General features: G+C 48.0%; 1 protein-coding gene across 2 annotated transcripts; it reads left to right on the plus strand.

Annotated features, from left to right (window-relative positions):
• Positions 1-330: 330 nt before the first annotated feature.
• On the plus strand, positions 331-21582 carry NR2E1 (nuclear receptor subfamily 2 group E member 1). 2 transcript variants are annotated; one of them, XM_086707540.1, is made up of 9 exons: positions 331-1103; positions 5793-5938; positions 9397-9484; positions 11102-11337; positions 12687-12833; positions 14959-15055; positions 15443-15592; positions 15846-15951; positions 21404-21582. In XM_086707540.1, the coding sequence occupies exons 1-9, from the start codon at positions 1079-1081 to the stop codon at positions 21432-21434; spliced, it is 1026 nt and encodes a 341-aa protein (XP_086563666.1). In that variant the 5' UTR covers positions 331-1078; the 3' UTR covers positions 21435-21582. The 2 variants fall into 2 exon arrangements, with proteins under 2 accessions (XP_086563666.1, XP_086563665.1); XM_086707539.1 differs by lacking the exon at positions 21404-21582 and adding an exon at positions 19846-21381 and having other exon boundaries at positions 336-1103.
• Positions 21583-23330: the final 1748 nt, after the last annotated feature.

Consider the following 23330-nt stretch of genomic DNA (forward strand, 5'->3'; position numbering starts at 1 on the left):
CTGGCGCTCTGGAGAGAAGGGGGAAAGCGTTTTGAGAATGCTCCATTTCCCCTCCCCTTCCCCTTGCCATGAAATATAATAATTCATTTTTATTACAAGAGCAGCACCGTCCTCACCATCACGCACGCACAGAGCCACACTCCCATATTCACACTCTAACTCGGCAGCTCCGACAGCGCCTGCATTTTCTTTGGGAGCCGCTTGGAGGTTCATTAATATCATTAGCATTTAACCCCCTCCCTCTTCCCATCCCCTCCCCGCACATGGCTGACGTCAGACCCCGCCAGGAGTTGGGGGAAAAGCTAAGTGGGCCAGGGACGCCCTATTCCCCTCCCCGCGGCTGCCTGTCAGAGCGCTTCTGGAGATATTACAGGGGACCCAGCCCGCAGCGACAAGCACAAAGTCACGGGGTAATGAACTTCGGGGACCCTTTGCCGCTCAGTGCGCGGCTCTCCCCGGAAACTGGGACCCGGCTGCCTGTTCCCTCGGAAGACTTCCCAGCAATCTAGTTTCCCACTCCGCTCTCTGGTTTGGGCAGCGCCGAGCCCATCTGCCTGAGACTGCGGTTGTGTTTTCCTTCTTTCCTTAAAAGAGCAGCGGTCTGTAGAGATCTGGCCACACTCTGCATGCTTAATGTAGAAGGAGAAATTGAAGACTGAGAGACAGGGATGGGGAAAGAGTGGGATCTTGTCCTTTTTGCTCCGTAGGAAGACCATTTTCGTGTCTCCGTCTCTGTCCTTCACTATTCCTCTCTCGCTGTCCTCCTCCCTTCTTCCTCGATCTGCCCGTCCGTCTCTCCGTTTGTCTGTCCATGCGTGTGTCCATACCAAGCAACATTCCCAGCAGCTGCGGTTTTGCAAGAGCCGGGAAGAAACTTGAGGATGCTTAAATTCCCACTGTGGAACGAATTCTGAGCGCCCAGGGAGCAGCGCAGCGCGCAACCGACACCCACCTGTCCGGCCCGAGAGCCTGCAGGCTGGAGGGCGGCTGGAGAGCTGCGGCGCCCGGCGGCGAGGCGGGCGCTGCCGGCCGGGACTCGGGCAGCGCCCACCAACCGCTCCGCCCCGGGACAGCCAGCATGAGCAAGCCGGCCGGATCAACAAGTGGGTACCTTTCGGGCCGCCGCGGGGCTCAGGCGCGCAGCCTGGGGTGGGCGGGAGAGGAGTCCGGGGAGATCCTGCCCGGAACGCTGCGGCTCCGAGCCCGGGAAAGGGACTCCGGCGGCGTGTGCGCTTTGGCCCAGCTGCTTGTAGCCCGTGAGTCGGGATGTTTCGTGGTGAGGGAAGAATTTCGTTACCTCTGGATTGCTTGATTTCTCACCCCCCACCCCCCCCCCCCCCGGTTTGGTGGGAAGGTTGAGACCCATGCAGCCCGCCAGTCCCGCGAGTCGCATCCGCTTAGAGACCAGGTGCGGGGAAAGGGGAGGGGGGAGTGTCGACGGGGGGCGGGAACTAGGCCGCAGCTCCAGGCTGTAGCACAATAACACGCTCGCTCAAAACTCCGAGCTCCAGCGCGCAAAAGCAACTCTGCGCAAAGCGGATTTGAAAGGAATGCTTTGCACCCCGTTTCTAGTTATTTCAAATAATCCTGCAAACTGGGAAGCAGAAACAATTTAAAAGTCACATTTTCCTTAATCCTAAATCCGCGTAGGTCATAACTGGGGAATTTAAAGTATGGCGAACCGCTCTAGCAAAGAGGGGACCAAATCCCTAATCCCAAGGATTTTTCGAGCGGGAGCTCGGCAGAGGCAGGAGTGTGCGGCCTGTTCCCTTCGCGCGCTTCTCTCCTCCCTCAAACTTGCCTAGCTGGTAGCTCCCCGTCAGAATGTCGAGCCGTGGCTGATCTCTAACCAACCCCAGACGCCAGAGTGGGGGGCTCCGTGTGTGTGTGTGTGAGGGCATCTGCTCTCCCGGTGCCTGCGGAACCCGAGAATGTGGAGGCCGGAGCCGGCGCTGGGCGGGCGTTGTCGCAAGGCTCGGATCTCCCGGGGGGCATTTCAGTTCCCGCCTTCCGGTGGCCCAGGGCTGCCTTTTCCGGGGCCCAAGACTGGAGGTAGCCCCCCGCCGCAGTCCCTACGTCCCGGAGATCTCCCGCCGCCCTTGTTGTCTTTGCCTATAGCATTTTTGCGGCTCCTTGCTTTCCTCAAACACCCCCTCCCCTCACGCCCTCATTGTCTTGAGTCTTTGAAAGTTGGGAGAATCCAAGATACTTCTGAGAACTGATGATGAAGTCCCACTTAAGTGGCAAGCAATTCACTTTATCCGTTCGCTTTGGTTTGGGTGTTACCGTTTTAAAAATGCAAGTGAAGTGAACGTGAACAATAAAGAGAAACGGAGAGATGTTTAGAACCAGGGCAGAGGGAAGAGAGCAGGAAACTTTGCCGCCGCACAAATCAGAGCCGACCCTTGCGGAGGCCTGGCGTTTCCAGTTAGCCTCCGGCCTACGCTGGCCCTTGCTGCTCCAATTTCTGGGAAGCGAGACGGCCTGGCTTTTTGTGGCCCAGGTTCTGGAGTGTGAGGTCCTCCCCTGGAGGGGCAGAAGGAAACCTTTTCTGCAGCATTCCGAGCCTCTAATGCAAAAACAGAAGCCAGCGGGCTTCGGCAGGCCTCCTGGCTACTTCGCCCTGAGACAGGCCCTCGCCTTCTTCCCTAGAAGTAAGGAGCCTCGGACTCGTTCGCCCACTTGGGGTGAGGAGTCGGCGGGGTTGATGCGTGTTGGGGTGGCGGGGGGCGCCTGAAAAGCGAGGCCTCGGAACAGGGGGAAGGGGCAGGCGCCAAGCTCGGTTCGCTGGGGGCCCGCACCCGCGGACTGGCACCTAGGTGAACCGCCCGGACTCAGAAAGAACGGCTGAGTGACACGCTGGGGAAACTTGGGAGCTTTCCAACTTCCCAAGGGCCCGAGTTCGGCCTCGGAAGCCTGAGACCCGGCGCGGGTTCGGCCGCAGCTGTTATAGTTTCTCAGGCCCGCAGGAAGGCGGCCCCCGCCCGCGGCGCCGCTGCATCCCGGCCTTCTCCAGACAGGTGGCGGCAGCCGGGCCCGAGACCTGCGGCCCTCGGGCCCCGGGCGGCAAGGAGGTCGGCGCGCAGCGGGCGAGGTCAGGACCGAGCCGGGCCGCGAGGTCTGCGGCCCCCGCCTCGCTCGGTTTCGCACAGCTGGAGGGCAGAGCGATGTCACCCGGGAGCCCCGCCTGGGTGGTAACAAGACCCCGGCCAGTCACCCCTGCAGCCCAGACTAACTTCTTTCAACAGCCTCTGATGGTAATTACAGTAATCGAAGCTGCCATATATCTTTAGGCAATTATGACACACAAAAAGCCCCGAGGGGACCCCCTGGCGAGGGAAGTTAAGAACGGTTTTCCAGCCTCAGGAAACTCCCGCCTGCCTCACGTCGGAGCTCGCTCGGTTTGCTAAATGAGAGGAGCTTTGCAACGGGGTCAACCAGCTTGTCTCGTGACCCCAAGTCACCTTTACGTGGCTGGGTGGCGGAGTCTGAGGCGCAGACCCGCTATGCCCCGGAATTTTCGCGTCCCTCCCTCCTGTGCCCCGCCCCGGGCGAGTACGCCTGCCTCTAATCTGCCCCAGGAGCCGTGACTCGGAGGTCTGCTCCGTGGCAGGGCCGACCCGCAGCTGTGGAGGCCCCGAGGGGCGACTGTCGAGGAGCCCCGCACCCCGCCCCAGCTGGAGGAGAGTCACCCACCCTGCACTGGTCCTCCCTGCGTCCCATGGGTTTCCCCAGAGATGTGCGTCCCTGTCCTCTGTCTGGATGGGAAGCGGGGGGGAAAAGAAAGCCCACCACTGCTCCTCCTGCGCGCTCATCTTGGCATCATCAAAACTGCTACCGGGAAGAAGACAGCTGGGGCGACAAGATTGCTGAACCCCAAACATGGACCCCCGCTCAGCCAGAGGGCGTGTGTCATGCTGGGAACGATGGTTGCAAAATATGGAAACCAAGTTGACTGTTTCTAGCGTGAGTGCGACGCAGCAGAGCTCGCGTCCCCGGTTGCTGGGCGGCTGTGAGTTCCTGTGGGCGCACTGGCAGGCCCAAGGGGGTGAGGGACAAGACCCGCTGTGGCGTCGTCTGGAGCTCTCCAGCCCCTTCCTCCCCCCAGCACAACCTCTCCTCCCACCGTACTGGAAAGGGGGCGTCGAGGCGGTGGTCGCCTCGCCGCGCGCCTCCCCCACCGGCCTTTGTCGCCGTCTGAATTCCCATGCTACTCTTTTTGACGGGTCACTGGTGGCTGTATAGGCAGGTGCTATGGCGGAGTTGTAATTACCCAGGCCGAGCTTGGTCGTTCCCGAACCCCCACCCCCACCCTGGCCGCCGGCGCTTTCCCTAAGTCCCTCCTTCCCGGCCCCCAGCAGCTCCTCCTAGGCCTTGGTCAGGGGTTCGCGCCTACCAGGACGCCTCAAAATCCACGAGCAAGTTTCCACTTCTGAGACCTCAGCGGCCTTTCCCGACGTGGGGCCCACGCCTTCTCTATTCCCCTGGCCGGGTTGTTCTGACTCGCTTCTCTGCACCCCAGCCTGATAGCGTTCCCGAACCTGAGCGCCCCAGGGAGCAACTGTCGAGTTTCATCGAGGCGGAGGCATCTCGGCCCCAGACTGGAGGTCTTTGGTCGAGTAGCGACTTGAAAATTTAATGTAAAGAAGTTAATTATTACTATCATTGTTGTTACTACCAAAATGTTAACACTTTAATACTTTGTGGGAGGAAAGATTTCTAAGTCCCTATAAATCTCTTCAGGCTTGTTGGACTCTTGAACCTTAGAGAAAATAGTTCCTTCTCTTCTGAATTTTGGGATACAACCCTCTCCCTAACATTCCTCCAACGTCCATGGCCACCCCAGGCTTGAGGAGATTCCAGGGAAAGTTCTCTTAAACCAGGCGACTGTCGAGGCCAATAAGGGTGGAGGACAGTCTAGAGAAACCAGCTACATCCTTTAAAATATCAGCCTCCCACAGTGGTGGAAAACAGGCAGGAAGGGACCCAACCGAGATCTAGTGTGAGGAGACAGGTCTTTGAGGAAGAAGAACTTGGGGAGTGGAGGGAGAAGGGGGTGGCTGTCCCGCGCTAACCTGCTAAGGGATCGCACACGCGTCACTCTCTCTCGTTTGCCCAGCCCGGTCCTAGTTACTTTGGGGGGAAAATGTTCTTTTCTTAAAAGAAATAATTTCTCAAAAGCGATCCACTAAGCATTTTTTAAAATAGGTAAAGCGAAAGTTGGGCAATTACCACTACCCTTATTATCATTAATAATCCTAGTATTAGCATTACAATAATAATCCTAATAATAACAACCGCCCGGCAGCTCAGAGAAAACTCGATTGCCTTCCAGCTGCCATCCCCGGTTCCAGCCGTGTTTGTTTTTCTTCTTTCCCCTTTTACATTTCAAGTTTGTCTCCTCGCGCGCTAACAACTTTCTCTGTTTAATGCGAGAGCGGGGGAGGGACGCGGCCAAACTTTCCGCGGAGCAGAAAGGCAGCGGCGGCCGTGCTGCCGCCCCGGCCTGCTGTAATCTTTTATTCCAAAATGGGTCTCAGCGATTAGAAGAGACCCAAATACATGTAGCGGTGCATGAATAATGCTCATTGTAGGAAACTGACACTTGCTCAAGGAAAAAAAGTTTGGCTATAAAATCACTTCATTATTTGCTTTTACCGCAGCTTCGGTGCTAATCCCTTCAGAGGTCAGATTGCTTAGCATCTCTCTCTCCCGCTCCCTTTCCTCCCTCTTCTCCGCCCTCCTCTCCCTCTCGCCCCTTCCCCCCTTCCCTGTCTTTCCTGCGATTTCAGGCCGTATTTTAGATATCCCCTGTAAAGTGTGCGGCGACCGCAGCTCGGGGAAACACTACGGGGTCTACGCCTGCGACGGCTGCTCGGGGTTTTTCAAACGGAGTATCCGAAGGAATAGGACGTATGTCTGCAAGTCTGGAAACCAGGTACCTCGGCCAGGGCTGCACCGCCCGGCTTCCGTCTGCTGCCTCCCCTTTCTTTGTTTGTGCCAAGGCCTCCTCCGAGTTTCCAGGCTGCTGGGGAGAGACCAAGCTCTGACCTCTCCCTTCCTCTCCCTCCTTCCCGCCTCAACGCTCAGAGGCCCTTCCGCGTGGGAAAGGCGGGAAGAGCTAAGGGAAGATACAGAGTTTGCAGGGGAAAATCTGAAATCCCGGCTCCTCCCTACACACACACACACACACACACACACACACACACACACGTCCCACTTTTTGCAATCCTTTGACACACTTTGACACAGGGTATGGCCCACACCCAGTGGCTTTGAAGCCAGAGAAGGGGACCTAAGGAACTTCAGAATCTAAACCACAAGTGCAATCTGGAGAAAGTCTATGTTCTGTTGCCTGCACCCCACCCACATTCCTAGCAGCACCCAAGCTCAGTGACCTGACCACTGCCTGCCATGGTAGAAGGAAAAGGCACAAGGCATCTCAGTCAAGGTTGCCCCCCAAAGTGAGCATGATCATTTGGAACACGGAGGGCTTGCCCTGTGAAGGGCTGTGTCCTTTCAACTTCAGAGTAGCAGGACTGCTCTGGTAGTGGTCAGTGGGGCTTCAGCACCCATGTGACTTTAGCTAGGCGGAGTCACAGGAAAGGCAGAGTGCACAGGAAAAGAAGACTCTCAAGGAAGAGGTAAATTGGATCCTCTCCAAGACTCCCATGTCTTCTCTTTCTCTGCTTAGAAGATGTGCCTGGTTGGTTGTGTTTTGGTCTTGAGCAAGCAGAACTGTCTCAGAGAGACAAGGGGGTTAGAGCATGGGCTGAGAGTGAGCCAAAGCTTCCAGAAAGAGCAAGTAGGACCCCCTGACTCAGTTCCCAGCTCAGCAATAGGCTCATTTCAAGGAGATCAGCCTTTTGGCCCCACACTTTGCCTTCTCCTCAGCCAGGCACACAGACCCTCAGCACAGAGCCACCACTTTGACTCCCAAGAAGATCCTGGAGAAAGTATTAGTCAGAAGTCATCCTTTGGTAACCAAAATGGTAAAACATCTTCACTAATTAATATTTATATATGTGTATACATACACAAATATTGTCTGCTGCTAGTGAATTATTCTATTTCTAAAGCTATGTCTGCTCATATTAATTTCCAATAGATTTGGATTATCAACAAAAACATGATGATATTTACATTTGGATAAGTTATTTGGAACTCCAGCCCTGTTACCTGTTTAATTGGGTACACAGCTCTGTATCAGTTTCTAGCTCACCATATGGACACATCACATTATACACATGCAGGGCTGTATCCCTGTAGCCCCGCAGGAATATGAGATTACTGTGGGTCCTCAGATTTGAGCAGGCTTCTACTTAAATTACCTTTTAATTTTATGCAATGCACAGAATTGGGGAATCAAAATCTCAGATGTTATGCCTGATATTTTCAAAGGGGTTGGCTATCAATTCAAACATATTGATGTCAGTCCAAGTCCTTGTAAAGGACTGATAATAGACTCATCAGGCTTGGTGTCCTCTCCTTACAGAGAGAATAAATGGGCTGAGCTCAAGCACTCATCTTTCTCTCAAGCTTCAGATATTTATATACATATGATCTGATTTCAAGACACTCTTAAGAACAAATGAAGGCTTCGATTTTGCATTAGCTTGTTTATCAGAATACTAGGAAGATGACATTTGAGGATAGATATATGACTGCATTTAATAACAAGTTCTCTAAACCTCTTTACATTGAGCTATTGCACTGGCCCTCAAAGATGCCCTAAAGAATTCACTTAGAAAGCAAAGATTATTTCCTTTATCTCTTTTATTCTAAGATTAGATAAATAATATTCTAATTTATTGTTAACAGTAATTAAAACATATGGAAATTATTATGAACCTCTGCCCCACCTTTATTGTAAATATTACCTCAACATATTTTAAATCAGAAGGGTGGGATCTCATAAAAAAGTATATTCAAGTGTGTTATTTTTTCCTAAGGGCTATTTCAGAAAGTGTGCATACTCCAAATTCAGAGTATATGAATTTTTTAGGTTATGAAGCAAAATAAAATGCATTTATTATATTCTCTTTCTTCCCACTGTACATGTAACAGTAGCAAGTCGTATAAACACAGGAGAGCACCAAACTTATTCTGTATTTTTGGTGTATAAAATGCATATGTAGCTGTGACTATATGTATCTATGTATAAGTTCCCTCAGTAATAACACCTAACACTGAATGAACACTGAAGTTCCATTAGAAACTTTCTCTGTAAATTTCCTCTTCTTTAAAAAAATTTTTTAATCTTTATTTATTTTTGAGAGAGAGAGAGAGAGAGAGAGAGAGTGCAAGCGGGGGAGGAACAGAAAGAGGGAGACACAGAATCCGAAGCAGGCTTCAGGCTCCAAGCTGTCAGCACAGAGCCCGATGGCATTCGAACTCACAAACCTTGAGATCATGACCTGAGCTGAAGTTGGTCGCTTAACTGACTGAGCCACCCAGGCGCCCCTGTAAATTTCCTCTTCTAATAGCCAATAGTTTCCCAGAAAGTGTCATTAGTTAAAACATTTATTTTCTCGTGCATCTCAAATAAATATTTGTAAGTCAGTAATTAGCTCTTTTTTTTCCCCCAGTTATAATGCCAATTTTCTCAGTCCATATTATCGTTTTGTCAGACAGTCCATCACATTATCTTTCTGGTCATATTTACATAGTGGGCATCTGTAGATTTTGCCTAGGCCTTGGACTCTTCCTTTCCCATCCTCACCTCTGTAGGTCTTGCCCTCTTAATCACTCTGGCTTCTGCTCACTTTCCAGGAATGGCTTTGTTTCCATGAATCTGTGCTGAGGCAAGTCTTTAAGACAAGTTTCACATGCTGGTTATAAGAATGGCTTCAGGTACAAAGGCAAGAGTAAGGAAACAGCATAGTGAAGAATAAGTGGGAGAGAGTTATCTGACAGAAAGTAACAGAAAGAGGTAGACTCTGGACATAGCGGCGATCCCGACCAGCATGCCTGCTCCCAGCCCAGCTCTGACGCCTCCGCCTCTGGGCCAGGTCGCTGTCTTCGGTACTGAAAAGTGTCGCTCCTGCTGCACCACCTCCGCTCCTGGAAGAAGTTCCCCTCTAGAGCAACTTCCAGCACAGCAGTCGGGCAACCAGGCGCTGGGACCCTTCACCTGCTTTGAGAAGGACTTTTCCTCCTTGTCCACTTTCGTAGGCTCAGGGGCTGTTCCTTTTGAAGTAGCCCCTGGAATCCCAGCCCTCTCTCTGCCTGGCCCTGCTCATGCCCAAGACCTTTAAGTCTGGCGGACCCAGGCTTGCAGCTCCTAGGTCCGTGGCGGGGTCCGTTCCCGCCTCCACGTTTCCCTCCACCTGGCGCCGGCTTCGCGTCTCCAGTCTAAAGGCCCTGGGGCCGCTGACCTCCTGCGCTCTGTTCCAGGGAGGCTGCCCGGTGGACAAGACGCACAGAAACCAGTGCAGGGCGTGTCGGCTGAAGAAGTGTTTGGAAGTCAACATGAACAAAGATGGTAATCAGTACCGCTTTTTATCGCTCTAATGTTGGTTGACTAGTAAGCAAATTATATGTACAGAAAATACGTGGCACTCCAATGAATGTAAATCATCTCCCCAGCACATCTTTCCAGATGCTGGGAATTGGCCTCGGACTTTCAGTCATATCCTTCCGTCTCTCTGCATGAGCCCCCACCCCTTATGGAACTCTCCCCCCAGTCCCTATCCTATGGAACTCTCCAAGTATGGCCCATGGCCACATTGGAAACTTGTGCCCCATAACCACCCCCACGGAGACCGCGATGCCGGGAGCCCCAGTCTGCTGGGCACACACGCGCGGTATTTCCTGCTTCACATCCTAATACCTCTTCTAGCCTCTCTTTGCAGCTCTTTTGTGGCCACTTCTAAGCCTGTTAGTCTCCCGCAGAATCTCGCAGTCTGGATAGACTTCGAGGGTGGAGATCGTGGGGACTGGGGCACTGTGTCGGAGGAGGGAGGGCAGAGACGCAAGCACTCGGAATTTCAAGCCCTTGTTTGCTAATTCAAGATTCCAAAATCAGGATGGCCATTGTGGCGATCTGGGCTTTTTCTGGGCCTTCTCTCGGTTTTACAAAGAGAGGCTGGAGAGGCAGGGTGATGCCTGGGGGTGCCTCTGACACCCAACTCCCAGAAGGCTCTTAAACGCGCGCAGCAAGAACTAGGCAGTAAGATGCTTCTTGCGCAAAGAACTTAGTCCAAGTGCGTGTCCGGTGGTGTCCTGGCGAGGGCGCCCCAGGCCTGGCCTGGGTTGCGGGGCGAGGCGGGGGGGGGGGGGGGGGGGGGGGTCCTGGCCGAAAGGGAGGAATAGGGTCTCAGGATAGGATGCTGAGAGGACTTTGCCTTGGCGACAGGCCGGGCTGGGTGGCAGCACCAGGAGGCACAGCGCCCACTGGGGAGTGATCCTTCCTCCGCGGCACAGGAAGCAGGAGGGAGCGTCCAACCTGTTGAACTTGTGTATTGACAAGTTGTCAAGCTCTGCGAACGGAAGATTGCCCTGAATTAATTTGTTTGTTTAAACTGTTGGCGGTAATTGTCACATCTCCCTTGCCTTCCTCCAGCACACTCCAAGACGGGCGCTCCCTCTTTCCATCCCACAGTGTGCCCTGGGCTCGGGCTCGGGTCTTTTCCTCCTGACGCCCTAGGAGGCCAAAAGCCATTTCGGCGGGGGTGGAGGTGGGGGAGCAGGAAAAGTGTGCAGGGACGCTGTGCCTGGCTGGGTGCAATGCTCCCTCTCCCTTTTGTCGCATACAAGGGTATCTAACTACTCCTGCCCAGAAGGTTTCTGGTTTCCCTGCGACCACCCTGGGTGGGAAAGAGTCCTGAACCCACAGAGAGCACACCTAGTCTTGCTTGAGGCATGGCCATTATCAGACACTTGGGCCCCGGCTCCGCTTCTCAGCCTCAGCTCTCTAATGCCTCCAGTGTAAGACATTGTCAGAGCGTCCTCCGCGCACACATTCCCTCTCCCTCCCTCTCTTCACCTCTCTAGTGACCTTGCCTGCCCAGATGGGGCATTTGGCCCGGGAGAGCGGCAGCGGCTAAGTGTTGTCCAGTCTTTGATCCCTGGGCATTCGTCCGTCTGTCTGTCTCTGCAGCGGTGCAGCACGAGCGGGGGCCTCGGACGTCCACCATTCGCAAGCAGGTGGCTCTCTACTTCCGTGGACATAAGGAAGAGAACGGGGCGGCTGCGCACTTCCCCTCCGCAGCGCTGCCCGCGCCAGCCTTCTTCACCGCAGTCACGCAGCTGGAGCCGCATGGCTTGGAGCTGGCCGCCGTGTCCGCCACCCCGGAGCGGCAGACTCTCGTGAGTCTGGCTCAGCCCACGCCCAAGGTTCGTGTCCCTGCTGGACTCGGGGAGTCTGGTGCCTAGCTGAGGGAGGAGAAGGGCCTGCCCATCTCTTCTGAGCGGGGAGGGGTCAAGCAAAAGATAGACCTGGCCACGGTGCGGTGCCGAGTCAGGCTCTGCAGGGAGCTGTAGGCCCCCTCCCTACTTTTCCCTGTTCAGCCAGGAGTGCTCAAATTTTAGTGGGCAGTAAAGTCACTCTCTGAGATGGCTACAAATGTGGACTCCCTGGCCCATTCCCCATTGAGTCTGTTTCTGCAAATTTGAGGTGGGGCCCAGGAACCTGCACCTGTTAAAAAAAAAAAAAAAAAAAAAAAAAAAAAAAAAAAAAAAGCCCTTGGTGTGGAGCCCTGGCTGAACAACCTAGGTATTTCTGGAGACCAGAAGAGCACTTCTGTTTCTAGCAAAAAGGAGTTGGCTACCGCTGGTAGAAAAGAGTCCCTGAGTTGCAGATCTCAGGGATCTGTTTCCTTGGGCAAAGCTGTGGGTCTCTAATGCAACAACAATGTGTGGAGCTCACCCTGTTAGGACAGTTTGAGGAATCTGGCTTCAGTTTCCACTCTCCCTTCCCTCTTTTCTGAGATGCATGTATTTATATCACGACTGAGTCTCTACTTAGCAGGGCCACAGCCTGAACCATTTCAAAAGGCTGCCACCTAGGGACTGCCTTCCAGGCTTCCAGCTGGTACCTACCCAAAGCACCCACTCCAGGCCGAGAAGGGGAGGGCCAGCTGCAGCCCCACTCTGCAAGGAAGCCAAACACCTGGGCACACACACAAGCACAATATTTAATATTGCTTTCTTACCCTTGATGTGTATAATAAGCTTGGGAAAGTAGTGTTATGAATATGTTGTCAGTTATGAATGGGAATGCTCTGTGAATGATTAAGATGTCTAATTGAAATATTTCCATAATATACTAATCCTTTCTAAAAATACTCATATGCATATTTGTGTTTGGGATGCCTATTAATTTATACTTTTTTCACATCTATTTTTATTTACACAAATGCAAGCAGCTCTTGTCTAAATTGGGAGACAGGCCCGGCACTTTGCTCAGCCTGAGGAAAACTTGCCACAGGGGACAGAAAAACCAGATGCCCCTCTGGAAGGAATGGGCCCCCAAAGACTGGAAATGGGCCTTTCCCAGAGGTTATTTCTCAAAGTCTATAGATACAGATGTTTGTTTTTTATCTACCAATGGCAACTGCATGTTTCAGCAGAACACCCAAATTCCTGTCTCCTTCCCTGTTCTAATTAGAAAATTAAAAGATTGGCTCTTCTTGCAAAGCTGTGGTTTCCTCACTCCCTGGTGTTTCTCTTTCTTCCCTGCTTAGTACCCCCATGAAGTGAATGGGACCCCAATGTATCTGTATGAAGTGGCCACAGAGTCAGTGTGTGAATCAGCTGCCAGGCTTCTGTTTATGAGCATCAAGTGGGCTAAGAGTGTACCAGCTTTCTCCACGCTATCTTTGCAGGACCAGGTATGACCAAGAGGGTACTGAGCTCTCGGGGAAGGGGGGGGTGGGTAAAAAACAACAGTCATCAGCCTTATGAAACTGGAGGTTATCTGGATAAATCACGAAGGCCAGCCATCCTTTCCTAGCAGCAATGGGAAAACGATTTTTACTAGCTTCCTACTGTGGGTTCAAAATATCTAGCTATGGAACCCTTACTAAGAGATGCAATTATGTTATTTCAGGAAAGTTAGATCTGGGCTATGAAAAACAAATATAGAAGAACATCTCTCTCCCTCTCTCTCTGTTTAATTGAATCACAAATTTTTGAAATCTTAATGATATTTAAAATTGCTAATAAAACGATGTTTCTTAAGAATATTGGACCTGAGAGAAATAGATGATGAGAGTATTCCCCTGTAATATTTTCAAGGCTAGTCTTAGTATTTTATGTCCCAGAGCTTTATATTTTCCATTGTGATACAGCCTTGACCACTAATTTATCAGCATGTACAGTTAAAGGGTACACTGCATACTCTAGGCTAGGATCTCCCTTGATTCTTTAAGTACTTTTAGAGGTTTTGTAAACACATGGGCATTGTGCATAATTCTGCAGTTGTAAATGACATTCAGAGGGAGAAAGAGTATGTGCTGCTAAAAATTACATTGTAACAAAAGCCAGAAATTTTGTTGTTAGGAATATCAGAAATAGCTTCTGCTGGAATTTTTCTAATCTTGAGGGGAAAAAAGAAAATGAAGTGTTCATAATAACTATTGGCTGTTACCCAGACATTCATGGAAATTAATGACAAACTTCCCAAAAGCTAATAAGTAGTTTTAAAAGCAAATGGTTTATTTATTTAATTCATTTTATACCTAATTAAAGCATGATAGTGCCTTTTAATATGAAGCATCCTTCCTACAGACAGACCTAGCAATGTGCTCAAAACATTTAATCTTCTAGCATGGGATGTTCTTTTTTTCCATAGCCTGGACTTTCAGACATGGTCAGAATTAGATATTGTTTACCTTGCATTTTTAAAGTATTATTTTCTGTACTTAATGCAATAAAACTAAAAATAAAGCATTTTCAAAATTAAACCTTTGGTCTTATTGTGATTTTGGTTACAAGCCTTCACAATTCAGCTCTTAGCTCTCAAAAGGAAATCCCTTCACATAAATCATCCAGAATTGGCTGGTTTTTGAGAGATTTTTCAAAAACAGATTTTTTCAAAATGGTTAGGTTCTTTGACCAGGTTTACTGGCTGACTCTAACCATTTGCTGTGTGTGTGTATGTGTGTTTGTGTGTGTGTGTGTGTGTGTGTGTGTGCACATGTGTGTGCACGTGCATGTGTGTACACTGGCTATTTTTTCTCAAAACAGGTATCTGTATACTCTTTAATACAAACAAAATTTACTTACTGTCTGCCACTTAGCCCTTCAGTGGAAACCCTTCAACAACAAGCAAACTGCAATGGAGTGGAATCCAGTATATTAATTTAGAAAAGGAGCCAGATTTTCATTTTAAATATTCAGTAGCACATTTTCTTAGAATGAAAATGACAAGCACCTTGATGCTGTCCACTTATGAGTCTCAGAAAAATCAGGCAGTGAGATGAGGTAAACTCAGCAAAACCCGATTAACATAATTACACCCTGATTTCCCTGCATGCCTCTTGGGAATTAGTGATTTCTCCTTGCTCCCTGCCCAGCCCCCCAACCTTGTAGGAAGATGGGGGCCCAGATCTGCACGCTTAGTCTATAATCCTCGACCCTGATAATATCAGTATTTTATATGAAAGGGATCACCTGCTGAGCTGCTGGTGGCATTTCATAGAGCCTGGGTCTCTGGAGAAGATTCTAGGTGGTCAGGAATGAATGGATGCAAGGAAATGAAGGGTAAACCCCTTTCCAGAGGAAGCAAAGTTTGGGGAATTGGAATGGCTGACTCTCAGATGCATGTGCTTATCTATAGGCACCTTTTCAAAAAAGAAAATATGGAAAAGAAAAGAAAGCTAGAATATTCAGGGGAAAAATTACCAAGACAGGCATTTAAAACACTTTTTAAAATAATGGAAATTTACATATTGAAATTGTTTATAAATTTATAAATTACACACTATATTATATTATACATCTATTGTATGACAGCTGATGCTTTTGGAAGATGCTTGGAGAGAACTGTTTGTTCTAGGAATAGCACAATGGGCCATTCCGGTTGATGCTAACACTCTACTGGCTGTATCTGGTAAGAATTGCACAATTTAATGACTTTGTTGTAGAAATTACCATAAAAATACATTACTGAAAAAAGAACAACATGTAAAGAATAACAAATTCCTGCTGAACAATAGAGTATACCTGTCATTTATAAATCTATATTTAAATGCAAATAATGTTGTTTTGTTGTATTCATGACTGCTTGCATTGTTATTTAAATGCAAATTACTGTGTTTGTTATCATCCAAGAGAAGATTTTATATTAACTTTCATACAATATAGCCAGTTTACACGGAATCAGATATCTTAGAGTGACAATTGAATAGATATTGATATGCAGAATTCTGTCAAAAATCAATATTAAATCATGAAAATGCCTTCATATTAGAGCATTTATTCCATATTTCTATTCTAGGCATGAATGGTGACAACACAGATTCCCAGAAGCTGAACAAGATCATATCTGAAATACAAGCTTTACAAGAGGTGGTGGCTCGGTTTAGACAACTCCGGTTAGATGCTACCGAATTTGCCTGTCTAAAATGCATCGTCACTTTCAAAGCTGGTAGGCAGACGCCAACCCCTGTCTCTTCTCCTTCCACAGTTTTGCCACCTCCCTAGTTCTGCCACCTCAAAGTCCAGACTGATCATTGCAAAAAGAGGTGATGGTTTTTAAGGGAGCTGATACTCTTAGGCTGGCCCCATTCTCGACAGTGGGGACCCTACTGTTCTCCTGCTAGCCATCCATGTCCAGAGAGCTGCTTTCCCGTCTGCATTTCCTGTGTCGCTTATCACAGTTTCCTGGTCTTCATTTCTAGTTCCTACACACAGTGGTTCTGAACTGAGAAGTTTCCGGAATGCTGCTGCCATCGCAGCCCTTCAAGATGAGGCTCAGCTAACCCTCAACAGTTACATCCATACCAGGTGACTCTTGTTTGCCTTGAACGTGCACTTAAGAAAATTGCTTCCATTGTGAATGTGTGAGCACGCGGTAATAAGCCAGTTCAGACCCTGTGACTAATCATCCTGTTACCAGCCAGTTAATTTAGCTAGAATCTGTGTCCTCACCTATTGCACAGGATGGGTGAGAGGAGCAGATAAGATTAGATTATCTAAATGAAAGCATTGCCAGACCCCTTATGGCTGTCCTGGCTGAACAAGTTGATCCATCAAAACATTTGAACACATTTGTGTGAATGGACCCTGATATGGGAAAGGTCAAAAATGAAGGCCAAAATGGTATATTAGTTGATATATTAGAGAGTGGTCACATCATCCTTGAGAGGCCATCTTTAGCCCCATCATGATTGCTGTTTGGCTTTGATGACTGGTATCCACTGAGTTCTGTTGAGTCATAGCAACTTCTGGCCAAGCAGGGCCCACTGGCAGAGAATATTCTTGGCTAGTTGTAGGACCTCTCAGCCACTGGAGCTCCAGCAGTACTCCTCCTGGCACCAATGGACAAGTCCACCAAGAGTTATAGACTTTCTGATTCCATTTTAAGATGAAAAAAAAAAAAGGCTTTTAAAGAGTTGGTGGAATCCTGCTAGCTTCCTAAGTTAGGACTGTGGTAGATGTAAGGTTAGAAAAGAGTTGCTACTGTTGTTTATTCTTCGATTGACCTTGAAAGGAAGCCCATGCAAACCTGTCTTGATCATCTCAACATCACCCATAGACTCTCTGCTAGGAGTAACTACATTGAGAGGGTAGAGGCAGTTAATGTCTCTCTCACCTAAGGGGTTGGCGAAATACCAAGTCACCTGTATTCACTGGGGGTGATACCACTTCTGCTATGATCTGCTTATTTCTATTATAAATCCTGTTTTGAAAACTAATGAATAAAACCGTTCCTTGTCCATGGAATATCAGTGAACCTGTGCTGAGTGATAGTACATGTGTATATGTTTTTCAAATTAAAGTGCCATGGTTTTAAGCATTTAAATCCATGTTAAATTTCAGAATGTATAGTAAGCACTTAATATTTGTTCAAAATTATAAAATGGAACAGTACATAATTTGGGCACTACCCCCCCCACCCCACTAAAAACAAACTTGTATGTCATATCTGACCTCTGACATCTATAGTCATTGAGGCATAAAGAACATCACACTGAAAAGAATGTGATATCCACTTACTGATTCAGTCAAGCATTTGCTGAGTACTCTGCTATGTGAGGGGCTCCTGGTGAGTATTGTGGGACACTAGAAAGAAAAAGACACTTTCCCTTATCATTGCGTGAAGTAGGCAGAAGTGATCATTCAACTGAGGACAGAGAAGAGAGAAAAAGCAAAGTGTGGAGTGGGAGGGATGAATTCTAGTTGCTAAGGAAAGTCTGGAAAGGCTGGGTGATGGAGGAGATGACATGTGAGCTGGTCCTTGAATGGCAGGACTTCAGCAGGGGAGAAGGGCTGCAGGAACAGCTAGTAGAGGGACTGGTAGAGGTGCCATGGGAGGTGCCAGCAAAGAGGAAGGGGAGCCTGAGAGGGCCTGGTGCACCAGAAGCTTCTCCTAGGGTGACCTGAGAGAGCTAAACCACAAATTAACAGAAGTCTATTTTAGGAAAATGACAAGTATATTACTTCTACCCCAGCCTCAAAACAAGGAAATTATTAATTGAAAGAACACAACTGCTTTGACATGGAATTTTGTTCATTAAATGTTTATTTATTTTGAGAGTGGGGAGGGACAGAGAGAGAGACAGAGAGACAGAGAGAGAGAGACAGAGAGAGAGAGAGACAGAGAATCCCAAGCAAGCTCTGTGCTGTCAGCACAGAGCCCAATGTGGGGCTCGATCTCACAAACCGTGAGATCATGACCTGAGCCGAAATCAAGAGTCAAACACTTAACTGACTGAGCCACACAGGTGCCCTATATTCTAAAAATTAATGTTGATTAGTCAGACTCTCTCAATGTCTCTGCCTGCCTGTCTCTCTCTCTCTCTCTCTCTCTCTCTCACACACACACACACACACACACACACACATTGTTATTGTTCCTAGGTAGTACAGTACTCGACATCTAACAGACAATTAATTCTTGTTGACTATCCAGTCCTTTCCTAAGTAGGAAATGAAAGGAGTGGGTAAGTAGGTGAGTGGATTTTCTACTTGCAGAAAATCAAGAGTTAATGGTCTGTGGATTCCCTCAAATCTATCCTTTCTGAAAGTTACTATTTCCCACAGTGGTTCCTCACTGTAGGAAACTTCCAGCATGTTGGGTGAGTGCTGCAGACATGGCAGAGGCTTGTCTAGGCAGCCCCTGCGTACGCAATGCAGGGTTCTTGCTGCTCGGCCTGACCCTGGGAGCTGTTGAAGAGAGTAAATGACCAAGGGGGAAGGGAGACGGGGGTCTTGGGGATTACTTTCCAGGAAACATAGAAGATATTTTGAGCAAGGAGAATAAGTGATGGGATTAGGGTATTTTAAAAAATGTAGCTAAGCTCCACCATTTCCATACCACATTATTAAATGTGGTCTGGTGGTCCTTGTCCCTGGGTGATTATGAAGGTGAGCAGTGAAGGAGCCAATTGGGGTCCTCAGAGGCTCAGAAAGAATGATGAGCCTCGAATCAGGTGGAAGAGAGGGACTCCTGGGTACCCAAAGCTAACAGACAGCCATGACAATTTCTCCCCTGGATTCTATTTGCAGGTTGGAGTGATTGGTCAGTTAAATGCAGTGTTCAGCTACCTAGCTCCTATAAAGGAATTTTGATATCTGTCAGTTGCTAGCACCTTGTGGCCAGGGGTTAGACCCAGCTTGGGTACAGACAGGTGTCCCTGGAGCTCAGTCCTCCAGGTGATTTGTTGTAGTGGAGGGAGACCTCCCTGTAAAGTATGTGGATGCCTGATTCCAAACAATTGACTGAAGAAATATCAGGGCTACAGTGAGGAAGTGGCTTACAGGCATCTAAAGGCAGCAGAAAATCGAACTTGCACATCTGAGCACAGACGCATGTTGGACATCAAGAGAGGAAATTGTTAAGCAATTTCTCACATCTTTAATTATATGCCAATTTCATTGACATGAAAGTTGGGTGGCACTGCCACCCAACAGAACTTAGTCTTTAATTTGCAGTGTAATAAGGATGGAATTATTCCTGAGAGTGACTAAGTATAATGCCTGAATAATAATTTGGAGAATTGCTTCGAGAAGGAAACCATTTTATTTGAGGGAACTAGCCTGATGAGGGAGCCTTGAGAATCAGAAAATGTGAATGTTATCGCTACTTTTATCATCAACACCATGGTTATTTTCGACACTGGCAACCTTTAGTGTATTATTTGACCTACACTTAGCACTATATTTCTTTAAAAAATTTTTTTAAATGTTTATTTATTTTTGAGAGAAAGACAGACAGAGCCGAGAGGGGGAGGGGCAGGAGGAGAGGGAGACACAGAATCTGAAGCAGGCTCCAGGCTCCGAGCTCCGAGCTGTCAGCACAGAGCCCGGCGCGGGGCTCAAACTCACGAACAGTGAGATCATGACCTGAGCCAAAGTCGGAGGCTTAACCGACTGAGCCACCTGGGCACCCCAGTAACTGTATTTCTTAAACTTACCTGTTCTCCAAATGAAATGCAACCCCTTTGCTAATGTAAAGACAGTGATTTTGGCAGCATCATTTATGTTCTTCATGCCTCAAGTATTCAACCCACACAACAGGGCCAGTAGCACCTGCGTAGGTCTCTGTCGCAGGGAGAGTGTGGTATTAAAGAGGCCCAATCAGGAAATTATGCTGAAGATGGTGTGTGTTCACGTATGAGATGCAAATTCCCATGAGTCGTCGCTCTTACCTTGCTGTCATGGCTTCTCCTATTCCAGATATCCCACTCAACCCTGTCGCTTTGGAAAACTCCTGTTGCTTTTGCCAGCTTTACGTTCTATTAGTCCGTCAACGATAGAAGAAGTGTTTTTCAAAAAAACCATCGGCAACGTGCCAATTACAAGACTGCTTTCAGATATGTACAAATCCAGTGACATCTAAGCTCTGAGTCCCCACTTTTCAGGATGGGACAGTATCTGATGAACTTCTACCCACGGAGAATAAGCCTCAACTAACAAACCCTTCAGGAAGCATAAACCTGGGAATGTGTAGCCTTCAGGAAAAAAAAATGCCAATTGACACAAAACAGTTCCAGTCGCTTTGACCTGCTGCCTCGGCCAGGGTAGGGCAGCCTGGGAAGGAAAGGGGTTGTCACAGGACCACCTGAGCAGAGCCACGCCCTGGGAAGGGGGGCTATAGTAGGGAGGTTGCCACAGGCCATGCCATTCTGCTTCTTACCTGGAAGATCAGGCTGAACTCTCAAAAGCTGAAACATCGGTAGAACTTTCTTTTCCTTTTTAGCAGATAATGTTGGGTAACCAAATATAGTTCTGTATATAACATCAGACAGCAGCCTTCAGAACTATTTTATGTTGGAGAAATTATTTTAAAAATAATGGTTAGGTCTTAAATCAAAAGTTTTATCAAAAGTTTTTCTTCTATCGTAATACATCATGAAGTGGCCTTCAGAACCGAGTTAGTGAATGAAAGGTAGCTTATGCCGTGAGACTTGCTTTTCTCTATCTTTTTTCTTTCCTTTCTCTTTCTTTTGTTTTTCTCCTTCTGCTTCCCCTCCTTCCCCTTCTTCCCCTCTCCCCCCCCTTCTCTTTGATACCATAGGCCAGGCAACCTTGTCAAAGGAATTGGTGGACGAAAAGGAGACTCTCACCAAGACTTCAGGTTGGATAACATCTCAAAAATAGAAGAGCTTTACTAAAAGAATGCAAATTGAGGGAGGATGAATTAAAACAGCCAAACCAAATAAAGTGGAGATGGATGATGAGGCAGATTGCTGTCCCGTTAACAAAGTGCTGCGACCAAAGGCAATGGGGGTCCGAACTCGTGTTTCAGTCAGTCGCACCAGAGAATAAATGAACAGAGACATGATGCCAGAAGGAACCCCAAGGAGATGGAGGCTAAAAGCTTTCTTGATCGATCCGTTGCTAATAGCCTGAGACTCTTCAATGCCTTTCAGAAAACCGGTTTCTAGTAAAGCCTTGAATGCGCATGCACGCATACATGCACACACACACACACACACACACACACACACACACACACACCGTCCTACACTATAAGCTGCTCCTTTGGTATGAATCTATACTTATGGAAATGTAGAAACAAACATTTTAAAATAGCTGCTGTACTTTTCACATTTTGATTTATTAGGTACTAGCACTGAGGAAAAATATTCAGCACTTGGACTATCATAGGATGAGTAAAACTTTTCTTGTACAAAGTGAATTAACTGATTTGTGAAGTTAAAAGGTTGTACTCATTGTATTTACAAAGAATAAAAATATATTGGATTTAAAGGAACTCTACCTGATTTCTTAGCCTCCCTCCCTGGCTGGTTCTCACCCACTAGAGAAAAGGTGGCAGCAGCAGCTGGTGTAAAAACTGAAGCTCAGAGCACTCCAGCCTGAAGAACCGAACCACAAAGGCAATTTCCTTTTTACAGTGAATCCCATTTGTAAAATGATGAATAAAGAAATAAAACATAAGATTCTGTTCTCTGAAGCTCTCAAATGTAATTGCATCTGTTAGGAAAATTGCTGTGTGAAGAAGAAAGAGGCCGATTAGCAGAGTCTTCATTCACTCACTCCTCTCTCTTGCCAACATCTCAGTCCTGACCAGGAGCTTGAAATCATTTAGTGATCAAAAAGATAAAGTGTGACGATCTACATTGGTGAGTAAGATGTGAAAGGAGCAGTAGAAAGTGCGTTCAGATGTTCCCAGCAAATCTCAGGGCACTGGCCGCACCACCAGAGGCCAGGGGTGGAAATCCCAGGTGCCCAAGGCCATGGGCACTTTGGGCTCCTTCTGGGCAGCAGCTCCAGCAACAGTCTGAAGGACAGGTACTAGCAAATCTTGGCTAAGTCAACCTTAGGGATTGCACGTGTGGAAGTTCAGTCAGGCACGCACTCCTCTGCTGAGTCCACAGAGAGGAGAAGTTGCATTAAAGAAAAGCAAGGTACTCAAAGATGAGTGCAGGAATGTTCCTTGCAACACTGTTCATGTTTGACAATGAAAATGTCCAGGGTGGATTACCCTCGTTAAAGTGAATAGACTAGAGCCAATGTATTCGACATGGGTACGTGTTGTGAAATGCAGTGTGGGGGTGGGTGGAAAGTGAATCACAAAACATACATACAGCTGAGTGTTTATGTAAAGTTTTACAACCTACAGAACAATACCAGATTATGTTTATGGGTATATAAATATATCACAAATATTTAAAACAAACACGAGTAGGATACACACGAACTGCACAATAGTGGTTACCTTTGGGAATGTATGAGATTAGTGAAAGGCACCAAAAAGATTCGAAAATGTTTCTGAAGTGGCTTGTTTCATAAGACAAAAGCGAATCAGAAACAAATATGAGATCAATAACAAGATCTGGTAAAGCTGAGCAATGGCTCTGAGGCTATCCAACCATGTATGAGTCAAGTTTTGCTTCAATAATACTAAATAGCAAATAGCCCTCAGAGTTTACGATAGCAGACTTGTATTTCTTGCTCACGGGAGGCTGCCTGTCCCTGGGGGCTCGGCCGGGCCTGGTTCCAGGCTGGAGTTTGGGTTCAAGTGTGCTCCAGTGTTTCCTCATTCTGGACTAGCTGCTTGCCCGAAGCAGCTTCTTCGCATGGCAGAATGCAGAACTGCAAGATGCGTAATCAGACCACGCAGACGCGTCTGAAGCTGCTGCTCATGTCACATTCTTTCGCTTTCCACTGGCCCAAGCCAGACACATGTGGCCAAACCCAACTTCCTGTGGGCAGGGATGTATACTCCTCTTGTGGAGGAGGGGGACGGAAGGGTATCGCTGACCTACAATAAAATCTGTCACAATCATATAATCTATCTTAATCCACTGAAAACATTCTTAGTGAAGTTAAAAAGGAGTAAGTTTCCTGGGACATGCCACAGAATAGATTCCCACTGGGATTCCCACCGCCTTTGTTTTGGGCATCTCCACCATTATAGGCAAGAATCAAAGCTGGCTTTCAAGATTTGAAAAAGCCCAGAATTAAAAACCTCATAGTGCTCTCTTCGGGGACTTTAGGATCTCTACTGGATGCAGTTTGGGTACTTTAAGAACCTCAGTGCTTGCATGGATTTTAAGGCAGATATCCTCCATGGCTGGTGTTGGCGGCAGAGTTGTGGGGGATGTGACACAGTAGTCTCTGAATATACAGATTTAAGTCCTACCATTCCAATATATGCAATTTGAATATACAAACAAGAGAAGATGGACCTAGGC

The sequence above is a fragment of the Puma concolor genome, chromosome B2 (genome assembly GCF_028749965.1).
Source record: "Puma concolor isolate L17-30 chromosome B2, mPumCon1.1.hap2, whole genome shotgun sequence".
Taxonomy (NCBI): domain Eukaryota; kingdom Metazoa; phylum Chordata; class Mammalia; order Carnivora; family Felidae; genus Puma; species Puma concolor.